Source organism: Colletotrichum chrysophilum (assembly GCF_026319265.1).
Source record: "Colletotrichum chrysophilum strain AFK26 chromosome Unknown scaffold_179, whole genome shotgun sequence".
NCBI classification, from domain to species: Eukaryota; Fungi; Ascomycota; class Sordariomycetes; order Glomerellales; family Glomerellaceae; genus Colletotrichum; species Colletotrichum chrysophilum.
Window position 1 is genome coordinate 31,499 of NW_026517466.1, and position 23,270 is coordinate 54,768.

The 23,270-nt window shown below is 51.5% G+C and overlaps 6 protein-coding genes across 6 annotated transcripts; 3 read left to right on the plus strand and 3 right to left on the minus strand.

Moving 5' to 3' along the window:
- Positions 1–459: 459 nt before the first annotated feature.
- Positions 460–1,566, minus strand: COL26b_012519 (uncharacterized protein; the record flags this gene model as incomplete). Its single annotated transcript, XM_053185162.1, has 1 exon — positions 460–1,566. The coding sequence occupies one exon, from the start codon at positions 1,564–1,566 to the stop codon at positions 460–462; it is 1,107 nt and encodes a 368-aa protein (XP_053030894.1).
- Positions 1,567–4,696: 3,130 nt separating this feature from the next.
- Positions 4,697–5,532, plus strand: COL26b_012520 (uncharacterized protein; the record flags this gene model as incomplete). Its single annotated transcript, XM_053185163.1, has 3 exons — positions 4,697–4,836; positions 4,899–5,383; positions 5,438–5,532. 3 exons carry the CDS (start codon positions 4,697–4,699, stop codon positions 5,530–5,532), a joined length of 720 nt encoding a protein of 239 aa, XP_053030895.1.
- Positions 5,533–7,141: 1,609 nt separating this feature from the next.
- Positions 7,142–8,512, minus strand: COL26b_012521 (uncharacterized protein; the record flags this gene model as incomplete). Its single annotated transcript, XM_053185164.1, has 1 exon — positions 7,142–8,512. One exon carries the CDS (start codon positions 8,510–8,512, stop codon positions 7,142–7,144), a length of 1,371 nt encoding a protein of 456 aa, XP_053030896.1.
- A 6,933-nt stretch (positions 8,513–15,445) lies between these two features.
- Positions 15,446–16,744, minus strand: COL26b_012522 (uncharacterized protein; the record flags this gene model as incomplete). The annotated part of the gene is made up of 1 exon (XM_053185165.1): positions 15,446–16,744. One exon carries the CDS (start codon positions 16,742–16,744, stop codon positions 15,446–15,448), a length of 1,299 nt encoding a protein of 432 aa, XP_053030897.1.
- A 1,150-nt stretch (positions 16,745–17,894) lies between these two features.
- COL26b_012523 (uncharacterized protein) lies at positions 17,895–18,359 on the plus strand (the record flags this gene model as incomplete). The annotated part of the gene is made up of 2 exons (XM_053185166.1): positions 17,895–17,985; positions 18,043–18,359. 2 exons carry the CDS (start codon positions 17,895–17,897, stop codon positions 18,357–18,359), a joined length of 408 nt encoding a protein of 135 aa, XP_053030898.1.
- Positions 18,360–20,954: 2,595 nt separating this feature from the next.
- Positions 20,955–23,270, plus strand: COL26b_012524 (uncharacterized protein; the record flags this gene model as incomplete). The annotated part of the gene is made up of 2 exons (XM_053185167.1): positions 20,955–21,398; positions 21,456–23,270. 2 exons carry the CDS (start codon positions 20,955–20,957, stop codon positions 23,268–23,270), a joined length of 2,259 nt encoding a protein of 752 aa, XP_053030899.1.

The window sequence follows — 23,270 nt, forward strand, 5'->3', positions numbered from 1 at the left end:
GTGAGTGCGGTGTCTCATGCGCTAATTTCGAAGTAAATACCTCATCTACGTACTGGAAATTCGTAACACAAGCTGATACTCTGATGAATTATTTGAAAGAGTTTACTGACTCAAACCTCAAACCATACCCCATCATGTCGTCCACGTAATGCTAAAGGTTATCGCTCGCATTGTGTGCAGACAACTCCAGTTAGACTACCCTGCGAGGTGGCCTTCTGCTTCTCTGATGTTTAATCAGCGCCACGCCCTCGAATGACGGATAAGTGTCATTTACAGACATTGTAGACCCAGCCCCATAAAGGAGTTCTCTTTGGACATGGCTGCGAAGTGATTGAACTGACACAAGGGACTCTGCTATAGTCTATAGCTACTGTCCTAGCACAATTTTCTGTTGCAGGGATGTTCACTTAATGAAAGAAATAATGCTTGAGATTCAAGCGGTTGATTGATTATAGAACTTCAAGACGGCGTCATGGCGGCAGCGTACGCCTTATCGAAGAGGTTACACCGACTATCAACTGTGCGCGGATCTACCATGGCCACTCCATTTCCAACAACTCCACCCAGATTAGCCAAGTCCATGGCTCCTGGCATGCCAGTGTGTGGTGTCCAAGTTTGAACACCAGGCCCGTTGGCTGGATTCTTCGCAAAGCTAGCCCATGCTGTCTGCATGAATTTGCTGAGCGCAGCTGCCTGATCGGGCGTCGCTGGAGGTGGAGGTAAGTTTCCAAACACGAAGCTAATCTCGGAGCCGTGCACTGGGCGTGATAGAATGCCTCCGGGAGTTGGGGGGAAGGAGGTGGAGTTGAACAGATATCTCCAGGTTGGAACGCCTGCCTGCGCGGATATACGGGCCTCATGGCTAATGCTGCAAGTCCAATCCAGGTCCGTAGCTATCTGAGTTATGGCATCCTTTTCCGTTGCGAATGGAGTACCTGCCCCGATAGGGTACGCAGAGACAACCGCCTGTTGCAATGCTGTATCGCCAGGAAAGGTTGCTGCAACGAAGGCATTCACTGGCTGTGGGGGCCTCATCATGGTGAAGATCTCAGCCTCTTTCAGGTTGGTGCCAAGCATCAGTGGTATCTTGGGGACCCGACCGGCGGATCGTGTAGCGTCGGGAGAGCTAGGAACGTTCGTGTCACCGTCGGCAACCGGCGGGAAGTTGAAGGGTCCGTTCGAGATCACGGAGGCAACAGCATCCACAGGTGCTGCCTTGACACAAGCGAGGGCTTGGCCTCCATTGCAGTTCAAAGCCTTGGCCAGAGTTTTGAAAGAGTTCCCTGGCATGCTCGCACCCGTATTGATCCCCGCCATCAACCCAACAATATCTCCACCGGCTTGTGGCGCTGTGACAAGGTACGAGGTTCCGGATTCCGTTATCGCTGCTCGGAAAGGGGGGTTCATGCCGCTGGTCAGGAGGAGCAGATCAACGGAGGCTCCACCGGCAGATTCACCAAAGATGGTGACCTTCTTGGGATCGCCTCCGAACGCTTTGATATTTCGTTGAACCCACTGAAGAGCAAGCTTCTGGTCCATGACGTTTTTCTTAGTTAGCAAATGCATTTTGAGGAAAGGAGAGAAATAGACTCACGTCCAACATTACGTGCCTGAGGAGGAATTCCTTCAACGCTTCCCGGGAACCCAAAGGCTGTTTAGAGAGAAAAAGTCATTAGATATACCACTTCAGGAGGGGTTACTGGAGAAGAAGAACTAACCACTTGTCCGATAATTAGGAGTTACAACAATCACATCCTGGTTCTGGGCGAAGCTTGAACCGTCAAACATGGGAGTATTGGCGCTACCGAATTGGAAGCCTCCGCCGTAATACCACACCATTACAGTTCTTCCTTCGGGAGGTGGAGGAGACGACGGGGCGAAGACGTTCACAAACAAACAATCTTCGCTTTGCGGACCCATATTGCCCATCTGGGCGGCAATGGGAGCTATTTTTGAATTAGTAAAGTCCTGCGACCCCTTCCACATGGGCACCTTACCTGGAATAGCTTGTATACAAGAAGGAGCAAATTTGGTCGCGTCCTTCGCATCGCTGTGGGGCGTCATTGATGCAGGAGCTGGAGGTGCGAAACGTTCAGGAGGGGCAGCATATCGAACCCCTAGAAACTTATTGACCCCGGCCATTGTGACTCCAGAGTAAGGGCCGTCGTCCAGCATTACTTGGACCGGCTGCTGAGCAGCCGCGGCAGAAAGACAGGACATGACGACAAACGCGACCCGCGCGATGTCGGCCAAGGCAGCCGACTTTGGATGAAATGCCATGGTAACCGTCCTCTAGCCGATGTTGTCGATGGTATGTTGTGGTTAATTTTCCAAAGAGGTGTAGATGGTGCCTCCATAATATCATATACCAGTACAAAGCCGACAGGCGTCGGCAATCCCGAAATGCTTCACGCTATCGGTCCAATAAATGTTGTGGAATGACTTCTTGTTGTCCACCTTGGTGTGCCTCAAGTTAGGGATTTCCGGTTGTTTCCCGGCCCTGCCCAGGTGGACAAAACGTATTCACGATACCATAGGCGTTGCAGCAAGACTCATTTACGCAAGGAATTTCTATGTTTGACTTTGTGTCGCAAAACCTTCATTGGGATTGGTGGATGGAAACAGATCCGCGGGGTAGCGCCGGCGGGATAACCATTGACCACATGGCGATACTGGTGGACAAGTCCGAACGTCAACGTTGAGCAGCGTTGTGTTTCGGCGCCCCACAGTGATCCTTTTACACCCGGAACACAGCGAAAGGATAGGAGTAGTCCGTCCCAGTCGACTTCGTCTGAAGTGTTCGTCTACAAAATGATTGAAAAGCATCATGTAAGCCACTACAGATTGCTCACCAAGCTTAAATTTAGGCTTTTCCGATGGAGTGGATGCGATTGTTTCCTGGGCAGACACACGGACTGCGTTGACACTCGCCACAATTACCATCTTGGTAACCATGTCTTAAATCTTGAATGATTGTCAATACCTACTTAACTCCGACCCAAGCAAGCTGTCTTTCTCCGCCACGAAGCAATCAATTATGATCTTCCTAATCTCGTGGATACTCAGATAATTCACGCCAGGCGACATGATCAACAACCGGACCCTGTTGCGAATTTCGCAATTACATTTCGTTTTCAATTCTCCGTCAGCCTCAACGGCTTCAAGGAAGTCAAATTGTGGCAGTCAGAGACCACGGTACTATTGAGCGGATATTATTTTGTTCTCGTTCTTTGCAGCACATTTAGTGGTGTTATCAGGCTTATGTGCTACCACGACACTTGCAAAATTCCTGCGACGCGTGCCTGTAGATACTGAGTAGTGGAGGTGGCCTTGACATCCTATTAAAAACAGCTTTCTCTGTCGGCCCGTTGGCCAGTTTTCAGTGGTAAAAAGCATGGTTGTAACCGTGTGAAATTCGGCTGAGAAAGTCAGCATCGTCAATGTCTAGAGCACATGCAATCATCAATCATTGCTTTGGGTCCTGATAATATTTGAACTGGACATCAAATTGTAAAGACCGACTCTGATTGCATCTGCATTTCTGAACCTAGCATATGGACGCGGCTTGCAGTATCATGACGAAGAGTTTGTAGACCCCGAAACACCATGTTCACTCTCGCACGGAATTTATCAGTATCGCGACAATGCTCATATTCTGGATTGAGGGTGTAATTCGTTTGGCAGTCTGTATATCGCCCTGATCCACTTGCCGACACGTTGGGTTTTATCTCAGTCAGATGTTTCCCAGCCGCCTTTCACCCGACCAACTACGGCCTTCGCAGTAGAAGATAATCGCGGAGCGATTGATACATTACTCTACCAAAAATCGATGTTTACATCTTCGTGTCGCTTTCCGATCGAGCGATTGGGGATTATACATGCGCCAGCCCTGAGGGATCAGCCACGGGCTGTCCTTGCACATGATGAACCACACTAATTCAATCAAACACTCATCCCCAAGCCCAATGTCTTTCATTCCCTCCCAGTTGCCGTGTTTTTATTTGATTTTTGTTGCTTCTGGAATGTTTCATTAAATCTTTGTGTTTAATTCGCCCGTGAATGTCCGACCGAGACGTCCACAAGGGTTATCATCATTTCTTCGGCCTCCTCAATCTAGTCTTGCCGCGATGACAGTCGCTCGTCTTGTTCCAATGGGAGAGTATCGACTTACTACAGCTTTCAGCAGCGGACCGCTGTTACATAAGTCCGAGACTTCACCCGAGCCGACCGAAAGATGTGTTCCCAGACGATTTTGACTTTCGGTGTTAGCGTTGCGGTGTTTGTCACCGACCAATTGGCGATGTAACGACTGTCGGGATTATGGACCAAACGTAATCCCGCTTGACATATGCCGCGGAAAGTCTAACGTTCATCGCGCGAGTCGTGAGAAATGCACTTTGTGTTAGTGGGGTAAGGACGAGGTGGTAATTAAACTTAATTCGGTCAATTTACGCGTCAATCATGATCTACCCCATTCGAGTCCCAAAAGGAGGACATAACTGTTGTGAGTTCCACTACTTTCTTCAATTTCAAGTCCCTTACTTATTGGTCCGTAGTAATCCATGAGCGTCGCTGGTGTCTTCTCTGCTTGTTCCGTTTGTTTCTTGACTTACGCTTAGGCATACGAGACGCCTCACGTCCAGACAAGTTTCAACCCGACCTCTTGCAATTGAATTTTCTGGATATTCAAGAAATCATGAGGCTCTTTACGGGGCTGATCGCGCTTCTGCCGTTTGTGGCCGCAGCAGAAGATTTGAGCCGACCCACGGTTGATCTTTCCTACGCCCGATACCAGGGCACGCATAACTCGACCTTGAATCTCAACATCTTCCGAGGGTAAGTGCTCCAGAAACCACATGGCAATATTTGATATCTAGACAGAATCTGACGTAATGTAGCATTCGATACGCGGCTGCTCCAACAGGTGCCCTTCGATGGCAACTACCTCAGGCACCAGAAAGCAGCAACAAGTCCGGCAACAATAGTGAGATCACGCCTGCTACGTCCGATCCGCCCCGTTGCCCATGGGCACGCCGTTCTCTGCAGTATCCCAAGACCGCATCCGAGGAAGCCTCTTTGAAATCGTTCAATTTCACAGGTGACGAGGACTGTCTCTTCCTGAACGTCTTTGCCCCTGCAGATGCAAAGAACCTGCCTGTCATCGTTTGGATCCACGGCGGCGGTTACAGCCTTGACTCGGCGGCTTCGTTTGATTTCTCTACTCAGATTGCGACCAACAACAACACCTACATCGCTGTCGTGATCCAATATCGACTGGGAGCATTTGGCTTTCTATCATCGGATGAAGTTGCGGCCAACGGCACTCCTAATGCCGGCTTGCATGACATGGTGTATGCGCTTCGTTGGGTGAAGAAAAACATCTGTAAGTTCGGCGGGGACTCAAGAAAAGTGACTGTAGCTGGACAATCCGCCGGAGCTGGAGCGATCCTAAATCTGGCTACGACGCATGAGGCAGATGGTCTCTTCAGAGGTGTGATTGCAAGCAGTCCATACATGGCGACTCAGCCGTAAGTATACTTCTACTTTTCAACTTTCGAGGCATGGGGCAACCTGTCTGAAGCAAGCATTGCAGTCAATTCGATGGCGCTCGGCCCACAAAGCAATACCAAAGTCTGGCTGAGCGTGTTGGGTGCACAACCACGAAAGACTCCACTTCTATCTTTTCCTGCCTGCAAAACGTCGACTCAGTCGCTCTTCAAAATGCGAGTGACTGGGTGAGTACACAGGGTCGCTACGGGCTGTGGGCATGGGGGCCAGTGATTGATGGGAAACTCGTTAAGGACATTCCTCCGAATCAACTCGCGAAGGCCAAGGCCCACGGCGTAAATCTGCTCACCAGCAATGTTGCGGACGAGGGTCCGTATTTCACCCCGCAGAACATTACATCCCAGGCAGGCTTTGTATCGTTCTTGCAGACGACCTATCCCAAGCTGGCGACAAGCAACATTACAGATATTCTTGCGACATACACTCAGAAACACGAAGAATTCCTGGCAGTGAATTCGAAGGACGCGAACAACACTGACCCGGGCTTTCAAACCAATGGCCTTGATTCGCCTTTCGCCACAACCGTATCCAACTATGCTACGGGTTGGCAGCAAGTAGCCAACAACTTTTACGCGGAAGCCACGTTCATGTGCCCATCGCACTGGCTTGCAGACGCATACGCATCTAAGCCTGGAGGTCAGGCATGGCGATACCAGTTTAGCGTACCACCTGCATATCATGGTCTAGACGTGGGCTCCGGAAGTACCACTGATGTGCTTCTCGCGGATGTAAACACACCTAACACATCTATCACGGCGCCCCTTCGACGGGGCTTGCAGGTCGCATGGGGCGACTTTATTATCCACGGAGCTCCAACACTGCGCGGCGCTGAATCAAATATCACGAATTGGCCTCAATGGAAGAAGGATGGAGGTGGTGTTGCCCAGATGTTGAACACGAACACAACAGGGGGTGTGCCGATTGAAAAGCAGTCCTCCTTTGACGGCATGGTCACTTTACAGATCACCAGTTATGCACCTGGTAGCGACAACGACCCACCAATGAAGACCATGTTAGATATTGTGGATGGGGACAAATGGGAGGATGGTCGGGGAGAACGATGCCGCTTGCTGGCTGCCTTGGCTGATTGGCTAGCTGAATAGGGGAAGAGGAAAGCGGGGTTACCACAAGTCATCGTGTGACAAATATTCTGTATATCACAATAGCGACTCCTGAGCACATGGCAAAGAAACTGATACACGTGGAATCTCGAATAAATAGTACTATGAGTACTGATTGGTTCAAGGACTCCAAAGGCGTAGGCGGTAGAGCCATGGGATGTCTTCATATCAGAGTTCGACAGCTCTAAGAGCAAGTATCAAGCTTTAGCTTTCAGTTGACTCTTTCTAGCAACCAATCCTATAATAGTTGATAATACCGGCCAGTGTGAGGAGACTGATTTTTTCCATCCAATTCACGCACCCCTCTTCACATTTGCGCAGATGTTACGCCGCCATAATGTAACTTCTGATACTTTGAGATATCTAAGTAACCAGACCTAAGCCATGGCTTGAAAGAGATCTAGGGGTACCTCAGCAAGAACAGCGTCCAGTAGGCCATCGCGGCCGTCAGACTAGGCAACGTAAGCATACGCATCGGTGAGCGAGACAAAAGAAGCTCGATCGCCTGGCTGTCCATTTTGACCAACAGGTTGTGGCTGCGCCGTAACCCTGATTGGTGCGACAAAGTTGCGTCCGCCGTCAAAGGATACCGTCGAGTAAACGTCGAGGACACCCGACGAGTTAGTGCGCCACATCACGCCAAGTAGGCCATTTGGGCCGAAGTCGAAGGCAGGACGCTGCGCGTCAGGAGTTTGAATGACAGCCGGACCAGTGAAGTTTTGACCCGCGTTATCCGTGATATAAATCTCTAGCGTGAGGTCGCGGGGGACCATGAGCGCGAAACGGCCAGTTGCGGTAGGGTCAGCCGACACCCATGGCGTCGGATCACTGGGGAGACCAATGCCAGAGACAGCCAGCATCGGGCCCGTACCGTTCGCCACAAGGTTTCCTCGGCTATCCGTCAAGGAAAACGTGGTGGATGTCACGCCCTCATCACGGCTCACGTACAACTCTGGGTAGCCATTTGAGCCCTCCGCAGCCGAAACCAGAATGCCATCTTGTACTGCAATCGATCTGCCGGGAAATCCACAGATGGGAGGCAGGTCAGAAATTTGATAGTCTAGGCAAACGTCGACGGGACCGGGGATTTGGTTGAAGGCGGCCCAAGTCTCGCCGCCGTCAGAGCTGACAGACACAGCTGCTGGATACTCCCAAGACGAGGCGCCGTTTGCGTACACCTTTCCTGTAGCCACATCAACCCGCAGCTTTGTCGCAACTTGCATATGAAGCGGCGTCACAGATGGGACGCTCCACGTCTTGCCTCCATCGACGGACTTTGACAGTTGGGGATGGGCCGCCATGTTGTCTTCTAAGCCGGAGAAAACTTGGTTGTTCAGGAGGTAGAACGTTCCATTGGCGTCGGCAAAGACCTGTGGTTCGCCGCACTTTGGAGCGGTCCCCAAAGGATAATTCGCCGTGACGTTATTCCAGGTAATTCCGCGGTCAAGCGTGTAGGTCAGGAAGCAGCCCCCCACGGGCTCAAGTTCGGGCAGAGGATGGAAGCGTGTGGAGACGAAGACAATATTGTCCGGATTTGTGGGGTTGATGGCGACGACCGGTTGGCCCTCACGCGAGGCGATGCTGCTAGTCATGTTCATCTCGCGAATCGAAGACGCTCGAGATTCGAGCAGTTGCAGGGTACTGCTGCCAAACTCTTGGTTGGCACCAAGGTTGTCAAAAGCAAAGGTCTGTAAAGGCGCAGATAACCCAATCAAAGCGCCGGCGAACAGCTGGAAGGCTCCAGCGAAACGGTCGATTTGCCACCTTCGCAGCGTGCTAGTGCTAGGCCGATGACTGCATGTGGGAATGGTTGTGTGAGCCATAACGATGCGTAGAAGGGGTGGAAACGAGCAAAGTTCTGGTTTATAATTCAAGACTAAAGACTGCGAGCGAGTGTTGTAAGGGAGTCTTCAGAATATGGTTTACGAAAGACTTAGTTACCTAGCATGAGAGGGTATTTGTACTAGATGAGTACATTTGAGCTTGATGGATGTGAATCTGCATGGTGCTTGATATGGGTGTGTGCCTGCTACTGGACATCTTCACCCTCGCACTTCGCATTTCGCATCTCGCACTCCGCATTTCGCATTCCGGACCCCCTGCATAGCCAAGAGCGACCTTGCCGCGTTGGCCTCCCGTACGATGTAGCATGCATAGGCCTGCAGAAGCGATGCAACGCTGGTCAAGTAGTTATTAAGAAATTACGAGGATGATTCTCTAGACTAACTCGAAGGTAGGATAGTTCCTTAAGATGTCGTTGGCGTTTATCTCCCGGACCAGGCCCCGACTTCCCGGTCGAACCTCGGCAAGTGGCCGGCCAGCTGATAAGTGTACTCGGTCTGGAAGACCGGACTTGGCAACCGAGTAATGATCTCAAAGGACCCAGAGATATGATACATACCGGCCGCCTAGACACATTCTTTGTCGACTACGTCAGAGCAAGATGCTTCGCGACCAACCGTTGCGAATCGGATGGAAAGGCTCTGATGTTTTGTGGCTTTGACAGTGACAGAGCCAGCGCGGTGTAGATGAAGACGGGCTGTCCGCACCGTCTTTGGTGTACTTAGCCTTTGAAACCTCCCTTTTAGTCGCCTACAACCGCCGTCAATCGGAGTGCATGCTGACCTTCTTTGCAACACCACATGTTCCCAGAATCTTCTAAGATGGCCTGCGTGGATCAAGAGTCCATGAGCGGAAAATGGATTTGGCATACTTAATCCACTTTTGTACAGTTGAAGAGAATCTTCTCTGAGAGACGTACAACACAGCATTCTGTCAGTATCGACCACAACAGACCTCTCAACCATGGCTTGCCGAAGATCAGCCCGTTTGTTTCATCGAGAAGGCTTGCACCTAAATAATACTCCGGGGAAAACGTCGCCAAAGTGTCTCCCTCTCGAGGTCGTCCTTCTCATTGCCCAGACCATGGTAGATGATGCCGAGATCTCTGCTCAGCCATTGACGTGGAATGCGACTTATGATTCCCCGAACGACACAGGCCCAAAGCTCAACCTCAACCTCCGTCAAAGGCGTCTCGCATCGCTACGCTTCAAGATGATTCGAGACGTATCCCAAATCAATCAGCTTTTAAGAAAGACTGTGCTGAAAGTCTTTATACCAGACTTCGAAGTCTTTCACCGTGGCAAACCAATCGCTCTCGCCGTAGTGCTCCCAGGTGTTGATACCTTTGACTCTTGCCACGTGGTTATCAACCATCGAACAGGACCAGGAGTTGCCCCTTTCGTTGCGCAATTAGCCTATCTACGGCCTGCATTCCATAACATCCACCTGAGGATGCAACCTCAGGCCTTCGTCTATGCTCTTGCTGGTGTACGCGACACCAGATACCGCAATCCAATGGCGGCAATTCTCGCGCTCAAAGAGATTATCCTTGACGAGGACTGCAGAGGCCCGAAATTACAGCGCCGCAACCGGACCAGTAACGCATTGAATCACCACATTCCAAGCAGCGCGAAGAGACTTCAGGCCATGGAGCAATCTCTGGGAACTCGGTTCCATGCACTTTGGCAGCCGTACTCGCATAGGGTGCGCATGTTCGTCAAGTTTTGCGATACATCAGAAAAACAGTTCGAGCTGGTTTCTACCGTGAGAGGCTTACGAATTCGAATACTGTAGAGATGTCGGGTGGAAAACCGAAAACTGGGCTTTGCGTGGCGACAGAACCGTCAACCGGCTAGGGGTCAACTGTGATTCATGTATTTGGTACTTGCTGACTGAGGAATGGGGGCTATTCTATCAGGACAAGTTCATTTCGAAGGTGTTGGCTCAGCTTGCGTAGAGCTAGGATGGTTGAAAGTCATCTTCATTGACTTCCTAGCATTGGTTACATCACACACAAGATCTAGCGTTTCTTTTCTTCAAGTACGCAAAGTGTGCTTTAACTGCTGGGAAGCCTCACAATAGCCGACCTCACACTTCCCTGCACAATACTGTATCAAGCGTTCCATCTGAATTCTCGAACTGCCTCGAAAGCATCACTCGCTGGATATCTGATTCGTACGGTACTCGTTGATTATTCAGTGAAGAGTAATTCGTGCTCTTGACATCTCGGAACCGATGATGGTGGCAGTCTGGGTCAGTATGCGCCGAAGGACCGCATAGTAGTGTTGCTTTTCATTTAACCCGTTGAAAATGACCACCTTTCGGGTACTTTACGAGGAAGACCAGCTCCGCACTGAGTCGTTCACGGCGGCAAACATCAAGGCACCGTCAACGGGTACATGCAGATGCGACGGAAATCGAACCACAAGCGAACGAATGAGAAGGGCCAGGGATTAATTTTGCGACCATTCCATCGCAAATCTACTCAAAGTGGTTCCTTCGAAATTTTTGATTCCATGGAAATGGGTTAACTACCTGATGGAACGGTTCCACTATCGATCTATGAAACAACATCGTCTGTCCTTTAGTCTTTCAACACCTACTCAACCTAATCCATGACTTGAATGCCATTCATAGCGAACTTCGTCACTAAGTTTTCGTTCATTGTAACTGGATCCTTGGGTGTCTGATTGTCGTGGCTTAGGCCCGTGTCAAACACTCTGTCTCATCTCAGACAATGAACACCAAGACATGTGGGCATACTCCGGCAAATGTCCAACTCACCGCTCTTCTAGTGATGCGTAATGATGGAGGATCAGCAATATTCATGTTACCCCTCGGGAAGCTCATAAACGCCCATCTTTCTTCATTCGGTCGCCCAATCCTCATATCATCTTGGCAGCTTCACCGTCCCAAATAATTCCCGTTGCAATGCCACAACGACCCTCGTCCCAGCAGAATCGACTCACACAATCGCGTCTGCGAACCCGCCAAACACTCTCCTCCCCGTCGTCACGCACAAACAGACCGAACGGACGGGTCAGGGTAATTGAGCTCTCCACGGATAGTGAAGACGGATCAATCCGACCGGGTCCCAGGCGTAGCCAGACTACCACGGCCAATGCTCTCGTAACGACCACTTTCCGGGGCGGACCAATCCGCTTTGCATCGCCTAAGATCCAGGAGCGATCAGCACTCAGATCACCCGCGGCCACGATCTCTGGACTTACGCCTCATACACGCGTGGCACTCGGACGCTCGGCCGGATCTTCCATTGGACAGCGGGGTGCTATTGGGCTCGCAAACATGCTGCCCGTACCTCGAGCTGGGCCCCTTGCCCATACGTTTTTGTCGTTTGTGGCGTGTTATCAGCTATCGTTGTGGTTCATCACTGTGGTCGCCTATATGTGTAGACACAGAGCGGAGGAAGGTGGAGGAGAATTGTTTTCGTTCGTGGCTGGAATCATGGGTGACGTGGTTGAGAACCCCACCGTGTTTGCGATGGGAATGCTCTGGGCCAAGGTGTTGCTGTGATACGATAGAGGAACCAGGGGAACAAGAGAAAGTTGCATGAAACAAATGACCGTGACCTTGACACCATGGGCAGAAGCCTTTTGCCAATCCTTTCGTCTTCCCGTCCATGGTTCCGGATAAGCGACCGCAACCGCCGACATGGGCCATGCCCGGCTTGCCATCAAACAAGAGGTTTGCGGGAAATTGACGGCACCAAGACCTACCGGGCCGAGCGATCAAATTGGAAGTTCCACATCCGGGGGGGCAGTCGTGACACTGGCTCAGCCCCGCCTATCTGCCCGGCCGGGTCCCGCTGAAGCTTCCGAAAGGTGCGAGCGTTAGAATTGCGATGCATCACGTCCATGTGGCCATTGGAATCACACACCATGATGCGACGAACTGATCGATCCACTAAACTCTATGAACATGGAATCAATGATCCCGCGAACAACCTGGCCCATCGTTTTGACATTATGGGTACGGATGATCGGCATGCTCACCTAGCCCACGTTCGGAGCCCAATCCTTGCGACTGTATGATCGACAGGAAGCTTCACCACCCGAAAATGACGGAACGTGGAAAGCTTGGCTGTGTTAGCCACCGAATCTGTGAGTGTCCACTTCTCACTAGTGTTTGCCGTGGAATTCGGTGCAAATATAATAAAACGATTCCAAACATGGTCTGCATGGTCTGGAAGTTTATGAGAAGGATTCGCATCTTCGAGGATCAAGCTTCACTAGACAAACCCTCGCCTCCAACTCTACGCATTGAGTTTCCAACTGCATCTTCTTCCCCTCACCTGCCACGGTGCAAGTGAAAGTCAGCAAAACTTTCGGGCAGATTGTTTTCCTGTCGTCCATCACAATTGCCCGAAACTTTTCTACTTCCCTCTGCTTGTTCTTCGACGTTTTGGAAGCGCCACAATGGCGTCATGGCTTGATTCTTATCAATATTCAAAGATTGCACGAGAAGAGACACAGAGTCAACACCATGAACGACATTGGTTCAAGCGAAATTGGGATCGTGGAAAGGTGCACATCATTTACACCCTGCTCCTTGTCTTCGTCGCCGTAGTCAGCAATAGCGCCTCCCGGCTCAACAGCGGCAGTGCGTTATACGGCGAAGAACCCCTACGAGGAGAGATGCGTCGTGGGTCAATGAGATAATGCTGAAAGCAACAGCAGAATGTCGATATGTTGAAACTGACAACACGGCAGTGAAACCCGCCCCTCGAACCTTCCTCCTTGATCTAAATTATGCGATGCCTCCATCGCCAAAGGTCGACAAGGCTTGGTCATCCCTCCTCCCTGAACGAGGCGGCTTCTTTACACACCCGAAGATTGCACCGAAGGAGAGCTGTCTGGCTGTTTTTCATCAAATCCACTGCCTTGACATGCTTCGTCGGGCTCTCTACGAAACGCGTCCAGATATCATGAACCAAGGCAAGAACAAGTCGAGCACGGCATCATCAGGCCACGGAAAACGGGACAAGACCACTGAAATCAATGAGGCGCACGACATGTACCACCTGGGACACTGTTTTGATCTTTTGCGCCAGGCCATCATGTGCAAACCGGTAGGTTTCGTCATACACGACAGTCTTGATCCGAATGAGAGAATTCTAGTTGACGCCTTTAATAGGATTTGACAGTTGAAATCGCGAACACAACGCTCAATGGTGTCACCGGCTTTGGCACTGAGCATCAATGCATAAATTGGGAAGATTTAATGAATTGGATGAAGATGTTTGAGTGAGCAGCAGTCTCAGGCACGGACAAATAGGTAGTCACATGTGAATGATTAATTAAGTCTTGCGACGAATATTGCTGCGACCCAAGGCACGGTAAAGCAGTGTTGATAGCCCCTAGTGTGGACCGCATGGAATGCAACGGCAGCATGTCCCAACAGCCTTTCGCAGAGCACCTTTCGAAAGAATACGCCCGACGATTTTCCATAGAAGAGTGCGACACTTGGGCCTGTACCTCAGTATAGAGTTTAGGAGGAAACCTAGCAGGTGGGCAACATCGTCTAAAAGGCTCCGCCAGTGACGGAGGAGACGAGGCTTTTAGATGTGATCGGCCGTAAATTTGTCGAATAGTGAGATGAACGGAGTGCGGCTGACACGGGTACACGGCAATGGAACAGTGCTTTATTTATTAGCCAAAGATCTGAAAACGTGGTGCTACTGGGAGTTGAAATAATAAACCCTGGACTCATTACTGGCTATATTGCCTGAGCTTGGCTACGGCTACTCTCTCCGTCAAGATTCAAAATCCCTTGAAGCAACCCACTAGCAAGTCAGCAAAGGCTCAATGCATATTACTCTTCTCTTCACATCTTGTTGGTTCTCTTTTTCAGCAGCCAATCTCTTCTGTGTTGGACCCGCCCCCCCCCCACCCTCTCCCTTCTCAACTCAAACTCACACATTGTCGGAGTTCAGAAGACCTTGCAATGCCAACGAGTGAAGCCTCGACTCTGGTATTCCTTTGCAATTTAGTTCGTGTCCTTCTCCGCCCCCGTAGTATCAATCCTGGGGCTCCACCAACTCTAATTCCCTCACTGAAGCTTGAAAGTTTTCTCACTCCATCCGTACGTCCGATTCAACCGCCGTGCAAGGATGAGCAGTCTGTATCCCTCAATTTGCGATTGATGCGGGCGATGGATGGTCAAAGGCCTTTCGACTTTGAACTGCATGGGGGGCCGGAAGGTGTAGACGGACCCGTACCGAGGGTAGACAGAGAAGCCAAGCTCTGCCATGGCGGTCTCGAACGATGCCCAAGTTGCGATCTCCGTGCTTGGGACTTTGAGAACAAGTTGGCAAAGAAGTCAGCAGTTGACGCGCTGACCTGAATGGTCTCCGATGATGCGCTAAGCCGTGGTTGCTCTGCGGTCACGGAATGTCGGGGGCTCAGCTCGTAAGTAGATGCTTGGGACGGTCGCGTCTTCAGCTTTTCCTTCCGACGACTAATCATGGCCTCTTTGGGTTCAGCGACGGCCAAGTCAATGCAAGCTGCGGGTAGTGTGTTCTTTGCCTTGTCGATCTTCATCTGCTCATATCGACTCTCGAGGTCAGCGAAGCACTCAGTGATGAGATCCTGGTAGAGAAAACCGATCTTTGTGCCGGCGTTAGCCACCACGAACTCCTCAAGGGCTGCGAGAGCTCCCTCGGCCATCCCGGGTTCCAAGAGATTGTCGATGGGCACGGCGTAGTCACGCAGGTCGATTTCGGTTTTCAAAGCCGTCAGCTCTGCCTCCAACTCTCGCGATCTTTTGACGAACGCTCGTCCCTTTTTGCTTGAACAGGATGGAATGGTAACAGCAGATGATAGATCCTGAACGAACCCAACGATGACGGCCAGGTCGAAGAGCGCGTCAGCTTGGCGTTCCTCCAGCCTTTCACGCTACGTTGGATGGGTCGTGTACAGATCGCCCAGCCTTTTCATCCAGTCCGTAGCATTGGAGGGTGCGGTGCTAGGCTGACAGAGGCGAAGAAGGTAGCTGAACAAGGGGTCACTTCTCGTCAGGTCTTCGGGCTTGCCCTTCATGGCGAGACGCGCGTTGCCTGCGTTGTCGTAGGTATTGGAGATGCGCTTGAATCGTTTGGGGCCAGCGCCGGTGGCGACATGACGCCGGAACAGAGCCTGTGCGCGTTCGTACTCCAACTGACACACGTTTGAAAGCTCCTGAAGAATGAGGGCGCGGTACGTCTTGTCGCGGTCCGACGCTTCGAGGGCTTCGACAAGGCGGGTAATGTAGGCCCAGATTGCCGCGGCTTGGACCTCGCCATGAACGGCTTCGGAAACGGCGCCGCTAATGTGCTTGCCGGTGTGGACAGGAAGACTGCGGCCCTTTTCGTCAGGGACAAGACCTGTGCGGCTGAAGAAAGCCATGTTCGTGGCATGAGCGAGAACAACGGGCTCTGCTGACAACATCTCTACCCGTTCCAGGAGTGTTGCGCTCCGGTCGCGGGCGTCTGCGGCGATATCTGTTATTGCGACCTTGGTGGGTATATCTTGCACAGACAATTTGGCGAGGTTGCTGAGTGTTGCGTCGTCGTTGCTTTTCTTTGGTCGCTGGCTCTGATTCCGGGTTCGAGAGTCGATTTCTAGAACATCTTCGACCACGATGTTCAGGCACTGCAGCATGTACAATTGTCTCTGCAAGATGAGTTCGCCGACTGACTGAGGGACGCAAACACCTGCTCGGAATGCCGGTTCCAAGTCCGACAAACATTCATCGATATCGCGTAAAAGACGGAACGAGCGCCCGTATCTGGAAGTTCTGCTATCCATGAACGTAGTGAAGCAGTTCTCGAAGGAAGCGACGTGGCGCAGTCGTTTGGTTCTCATCATCGTAAGAATATGGTCGTGGTCGCCGTCGCTACCATCCAATCCTCGGAAGTATTGCTCCTCCAGGGAGAGAGTGGCGCGATGTTTGAGACGGTCCAAGAGGAGGTCGGAGTCGGGTTCGGTGAGGTCGCGGATATTCCACTCTGGAATGAATTTGTACACGTTGCCGAGCCTCGTGTCCAACGGGTGTCGCAAGATGTCGCCGTTTGCTGCTCCAGCTTTCAAGCATCGTGTTCGCTGCGATTTGTCGAAAGAACGCCATGCCGTCTCGAGCTTGGCGGCGTGGGTTCTGTATTTGCGCGCCAAGTCGGCATGGAGTTCCTGGACGAAGCCCGGGTCAACAGCCTCCATTATGCACTCATCCACGAGGGAAGTTTCGTTGTCGATGGAACATCACTGGACGCAGACCGAAATTTACCCCACATTTCATATTGCATTCAACATGTGAACAAAAACCTTCCACGCTCGGCTGGAGATACCTGCGATTTACATACATAGAACCGAATCCTTCTGCAGGTATAAAATCACCCATTTTCCACCTGATAAGACATGTACACTTCCAGAGACACTGGAGTCTGCGAAATGCGGAATCCTGCGACTGGTAACAGCCCCCCCCTCCCCATGCCTTCCTTTCAGGCACCTAGTAACACAAAATCTTCTCTACGGCAAGCAAGCGGGTGACTTCCTCTCAGCAAGCCAGCACCTTCTTTGCCGGTCTGAAGATCAAGGTGCTCTTTCCCAGCAGCTGCAACCTCTCCCACACCGGCTTTTTCTATACAACTCTTAGACAAACCCTGTCGTCACTGCACCTATTATGATCCAGTGAGATCTGAAAGACCCAGGAAAGCCTTCGTCCAACTGACAACGGGCATGGACCAAGGCCAGGGCAATGGCTGTGAGACAAAAACCAATGCAGGCGGCTCCAATGAAAGACCTCAAGGATGAGGCCACAGTCGATCGCAACGGCGCGAAGTCCCACAGGCAAGCCGTCATATGAGGAGGGTAGGTGCAATTTGACGAGTGCACCGGAAGTCGCCCATGCGATGGGAATTCTCAGAAGTAATAACGTCGTTAGCAAGAGCTGTCTGGGACGGACTGGCTCCTTCCTACGATACATTCCCTCGAGGTACACCGAGAAATTGCCTGCCTAATCTTCCACTTCTTTTGCAGAAGCTGCGTTTCTCTCCAGGGGCACCTTCCCAGTGTCCTCGAACGTGACCAGCGACCGTACCTCCCTCTCAACCTCGCACACCCACCCCAAAATCCTCTTCCTTCCCAACTCCTTCTCCTCCAGTCAACCCCTCGTCGTCATCTGCCACTCGAAACCGGGCGCCTTTCCACCCTCGGACGCGCTCCTCTGTCCAGTTTCATCCTCCCCGCTTCATCCTCCCCGAAGCTCCCAATCCTACTGCGAGCCTCCTACTTCAGGTTCCAACGATCTTGCCTGGCCTGTCCAACCCTCCCAAACGTCTACCAAGATCGTCAGAACCACGCCTAGATCATGGCTCCCGCTCTCGACTCCGCGCCGATTGCCGCAAGCAACACGGCCGTCAATGCCTGCTCCGCGCCCAAAGCTATCAAGTCCGAGATCGGTCAGTCTTCTCTCCGATTTCCCATCCCGAGCCACCCTCACTGATACCACATACCAGACACTGAGCCCGACATTACACCCATCCGCACAAGCATTGCATCTCCCGAAGACTCCAAGATCAAGGCCCCCGCCTTCGACTCCGACAAACCCGACTCCGATAAACCGAAGTTGACTGCTCAGTCTGCCTACGAACAGGAGGCATTCACCTGGGTCTCATTTGATATAGGCTGCAAGAATGGGCTTTCATTTGTAAAGGTCAAAGACTTGGAGGACAGCCTTCGTCGAACCTTCCCTGACGCATGCATCAGTTGCCGCAAAGGCGTGTCTAAGACGATCCAGGAAGAGGGGGAGACCAAGAAAAGACGTCTTGTTTAGGCGGCAGCTTCGAATCAATCAGACATGGGGCGTGGTGTTTTAATCCGAAAGACAAGCCGAGGCATGTGTAACAAGGGGGAGATATGCTGGCGGAATTTTTAGCGGTGGCGTCATCTTGACAAGCCCATTTACTCATTAACGTCAATGGTAGAAAACAAACATTTTGGACGTCTACTTGAATCTTCCGGCAGTGACGTTGAGGTGTCCTGGACAATCCATCAGCCAAAGCGTAGCATATCTGAACTGCAGGCAGCCAAAACAATATAGACACATTCCGATTTCAGCAGATTTACCAAAAATGTTACAGCTTGGCCCAGCTCCTGACATTGAGTCGAAGTTGGCAAGTCGAGGTGTCGATAGCTAGGACTTGGCCACGTCCGATTTTCGTCTGATTCGGATTTAGAGTTTAAAGATAAGCCAGCTCATATTACAGGAATGGTTCACCTGGCGCCATTGATATCCTGGGATGAGGCCGCTAAGCTGAAAGAGCCCGTCATCTGTGTGCTACCGCATACGAGACCTCAGCCCACGCGCATCATAAGTAAACCTAGGCGTGGCATTCACCACATACGACCATACCCACTGGAGAAGTCGGGATCCCGTCCGCTCTCCCATAGATAAGCTAGTGAGGGCTGGAGTAGTAGTCGGGTCGGTGACGACCGGCGAATGCCCGGTGTTGTATGTTCCGTTTCTTTTGGCGTCCTGAAGTGTCTGTCCAGCACGCTGGTCCCTAGCTAGGTCTGATCTTAAAGTTTATCATGTACTGTTTGTTGATACTCTAAATTAGACGTGGTATACTGAAGTGGGGTAGGGCGCCTACTTGGCTAGAAACCACGCGTACGTAAGCAGTGCGCGTACGTATTTAACGCCCACGCGCATATGCAGATTAGTAGCGTTCTTCTTAGAAATCAACATCTTGCAGCAGTCCTTTCACCGCACTCTGCATTTTGTTCCTACACACAACCACCCCCCTATCAATACAAACATGGGTAGCAGATGGTTCCAGTTGTTAAGAACTGATCACATTGGATTTGGCTCCTTCGTAGGGAAGATTTTAGAAAATGAGGTAATCAAGCGTTCAGCCGGTTAATGTCTCATATGCCCGGAGTATATCCGTGGTTCCCGTCTGCCTGGCGCCATTTACGTCAATTGCATCTTCTTAGTCTGCAGCTTTACCGCATTAGGGGCATTCCGCGAGCCTCTCCACAGATCCAAGGCTCAGTGGCCTGCAGGCACACAGGTACAAATGTATTTGGGAATTGAAACGCGAAACGTAGTTCTTGGCGGGAGGCGCTGTAAGCCACCGCCACCAATGGTTGGTGACTTGTCTCATCGGCAGCCGGCCAGTGCCAGCTCAGAATATCCGGGGCGCGAGTCGTTCGATGAAGCGATTGCGGGATGGGCCAACGCTAAATCCTGGCGTTTTAGCATCCATGGAGCCCGCCGAGGAGCTTGCCCGCTGTCACGTCGACTTTGTAGCGATATTGGGACTGTCTGACGTCAACGATCAGTTCAAAGTAAGCGCTTTACTGCAACGACAACTCGCGAGCTACCTAAGGATTTTCCGAGATCCAATTAGAATTTCGAAATCACAGTCTCACAATTCCACCAACACGGAGGTGATAGCTATGGACGGACGGTGGTAAGTGGATTGCCATACAAGGCTTTTGCGGGTGCGCTCATGGGTCAAGCAAATCCAACGGCCAACTCCGGCCTTCTTCTACACCTGTTCATCCGTTCAACAATGTTGAGACTGGCATTTTTCATTTTCGGGGGGCCTAGTACCGTTTCGTCGGTCTTTCGTGAATGCCATAGTCCAGTGGACCGCATTCCTCAGTGTCTTACTCCCCCTGCCAATGAAATAAGCATTCTAAACATTCCCATATCGTGTCAAGAGTAACCTTCATACGCTAGGTGCGTAGGTTAAGCGAAGTCATTCCAGCGAATTTGGTTTTGCATTACTTTACAGTTCTCCCCGACACGAACTTCCAGATATGCCTACCTCGCAACCCACAACTTGTCCGTTTCGTGCATTGGGTCTAGGAGAGCATTCTTCTGTCATCGCCTTCGGACAGGTTCTTGCCGGCATAAGCTCTGCGCTCTGAACGTGTCTACCCACATAGCCTCCGCGCCATCCTTTGAAGGATTGAGAAAGACCCCATTGGTATTTCAAGTGCTGATGCTGTTTGCCTACTGGGGCTTATGATGTCGTGGTGGGCCCTTTCATGAACATCAACGGCAACGCCGTCTGTGTACTAGAGCCAGTAGCGCAGACTCGAACCACGCTTACCCGAATTCAGTCCTTTGTGCGATGATGCCCCGGATGCCCACCACGCGCAGGATGCCAGGCTCTCTGTGTGGGTTTTGTTCCCCAAGCGTGGATACCTAGGCATGGAGTCAATCCAAGCAGAGCGCCGAATTCGTGGAGTGGGACATTTCTCGGCCGATTGACAGTTTGTATAAGAGCCGCAGGAAATCCTCTCTCAATCTGAATAATTAACAACTTCAACAGCTACTACTGTATTAGTTCTTTCACCTTTTTGTTGATAACCATTCCTCATATTGAAGCTCAGACACTGGCTTGCGACACCCATCATGCGTTCACTCATTTGGGCCCTGGGCCTTTCTGGCACCGCTGCAGCAGCAGCTGTCAGTACCACAGTTGCCAACGACCACCACGCCACAACGACGGCGCCGCAGCCGCATTCCACGGAGGATACGCCTTGTGCCATTGCAAAATCACGGGCTGAGGCTTTCATGTCGGCGGAGCCCGAGGCGACAAGGGCTTTTGTGCTTCCGTCGATAGCCTACAACTGTCTCAAGTCGATTCCAGTCGACAAGGAAAATGATATGGGCCTCCTCAACTATTTGGAACCCTATGTTCAATTCCAAAGTACACTGGAGCCTCTCGCGGCCCCTCCTGACTTTTATCTCATTCCCGGTGTAGATGTTTTGTCTGGATTCGGCCAGATCCGAGCGAAGCTCACCAACGACGAGTATGACAGTCAAGTGGATTTTGCACTTGAGCTGTCTTACTTGGTATGTTCACATCACTTGCCTCTGCTGGACAGGTGAGAGGTGCTAATATTCAAGTAGTTCATCCAAGCCTCAGATGGTCATTTCGTGTACAAACCCGCTATCCTGGACGTTTTCCAGTTCGGCAGCCTTTCATCCGTTGTGTCTGTGGCCGACAACGCCACTGCTCTTCCTAGAGTCTACCTTCGGAGTGACTTTGAGCAGTATGTCGCCAATGACACTGATGTGTACGACATCGAAAGTATCGATGGTGTCCCAATCGTGGAATTCCTCGAGGCGCAGGCATGGCGCGCGCTCAGCCAAGATCCCGATGCCCAGTACAACTCATTATTCGTCAACCCCGCGCAGCTCGCAATGGGATCTGGGGATGGATTCAGCCCCAGATTCCCTGGCCAGTCCCCCGATGTCCAGGTGATCAAATTCACCAACGGCACGACCTTTAACGACACTCTTGTTGCCTCGATCTCGGTGAAGGCTGTCGACTATATCGGCTCTGCTGGGGTGATCCACGAATACTTTGAGCTGCCTGTCACAGCGACCCCTACCTCGTCATCCTCGTTGAGCTCTACAGCGTCATCTACATCATCAGCGACGCCGACAAGTACCCAGCTGAGAGGCTACCCTGTACCCGTTGTCAAGCACGCTCATGACTGGATCTCTGGATACTTCATGAACGGTAGTGAATACGAAGACATCGCCGTGCTTTCCATCCCCGCCTTTTCTCCGTGGACAATTCCGGAGACAAAGATCAACGGTACTTTCGAGACGCTTGAGGCCGAGTCAGTGGTGTCGGAGTTCTTGCAAAAGGCTAAGGACGCTGGCAAGACAAAGTTGATCATCGACATGCAAGCAAATCCCGGTGGCCTCATCTTTGCCGGATACCAGCTCTACAACCAACTGTTTCCCAAAGCCGACATCTGGGACGGGAACCGCCTTCGTGCCCACGCCGCTCTGGATGCTCTCGGTACCACAGCTGAGAAGGTTGCTCCAGAGATTCTTTCAGACGCAGTCACCTCTGTCTACAACGAGAATCATGAGGCATACGATTCTTGGGCTGACCTTTATGGACCGCAATTCATTGGAGAACAGAATGTGACCCACCTCCTGAGATACAATCTCAGCGAAGAATTCGACTTCAGCACGCAGGAGCAAGTTTTCGATGCTGAAAATATTGTCGTCGTTACAGATGGCCAGTGCGCGTCGACCTGCACAATCTTCACTGGCCTGCTGGTTCGCGAGCAGGGTGTCCGATCCATCACCCTTGGCGGCCGCCCCATGGAGTCGGCAATGCAGGTTATTGGTGGTGTAGAGGGCGCTCAAGTGCTCAACTTCATCAACCTGCAGCAGTTCGTTGCGCAGGTCGGCCTCAACGCTTCTCAGAGTAACTTTACAGAGTACCTCGAGGCTGCCTTCGATGTGCTTCCCAGTATTGAAGAGCCACCGTTATTGCCTGCTCTCGCAGAGGCCGGATCCTTCAACTACCGTAACGCGTACGCACGCGGCGACTTCAACGGTTATCCGGAACAGTTCAAGTACGAGGCATCAAACTGCCGTCTATTTTATACGGCGGAGATGATTGTCGATCCGGTTGCTATCTGGAATACTACGGCGCAGACTGCATGGGGAGGCGGCCAGTGTGTAAACGGTTCCACTGCCAACGTCAACAATACTATCAGTAGTGATGTTGTTGGCTTTGACAAGAAAGTTTTGAGTACTGTTAAAGCCTATGACGGACCGGGCAGTCTATCTTTCAAGGGCGACTACGAGGGACCCCAACCGTACACCCAGAAGTCCAGCAAGCGGTCCATTATGGATCACTTGACGCCCGCTGAGGACTTTGTCTATGAGGTGAAGCCCAAGATGGCCTCGGTTTGA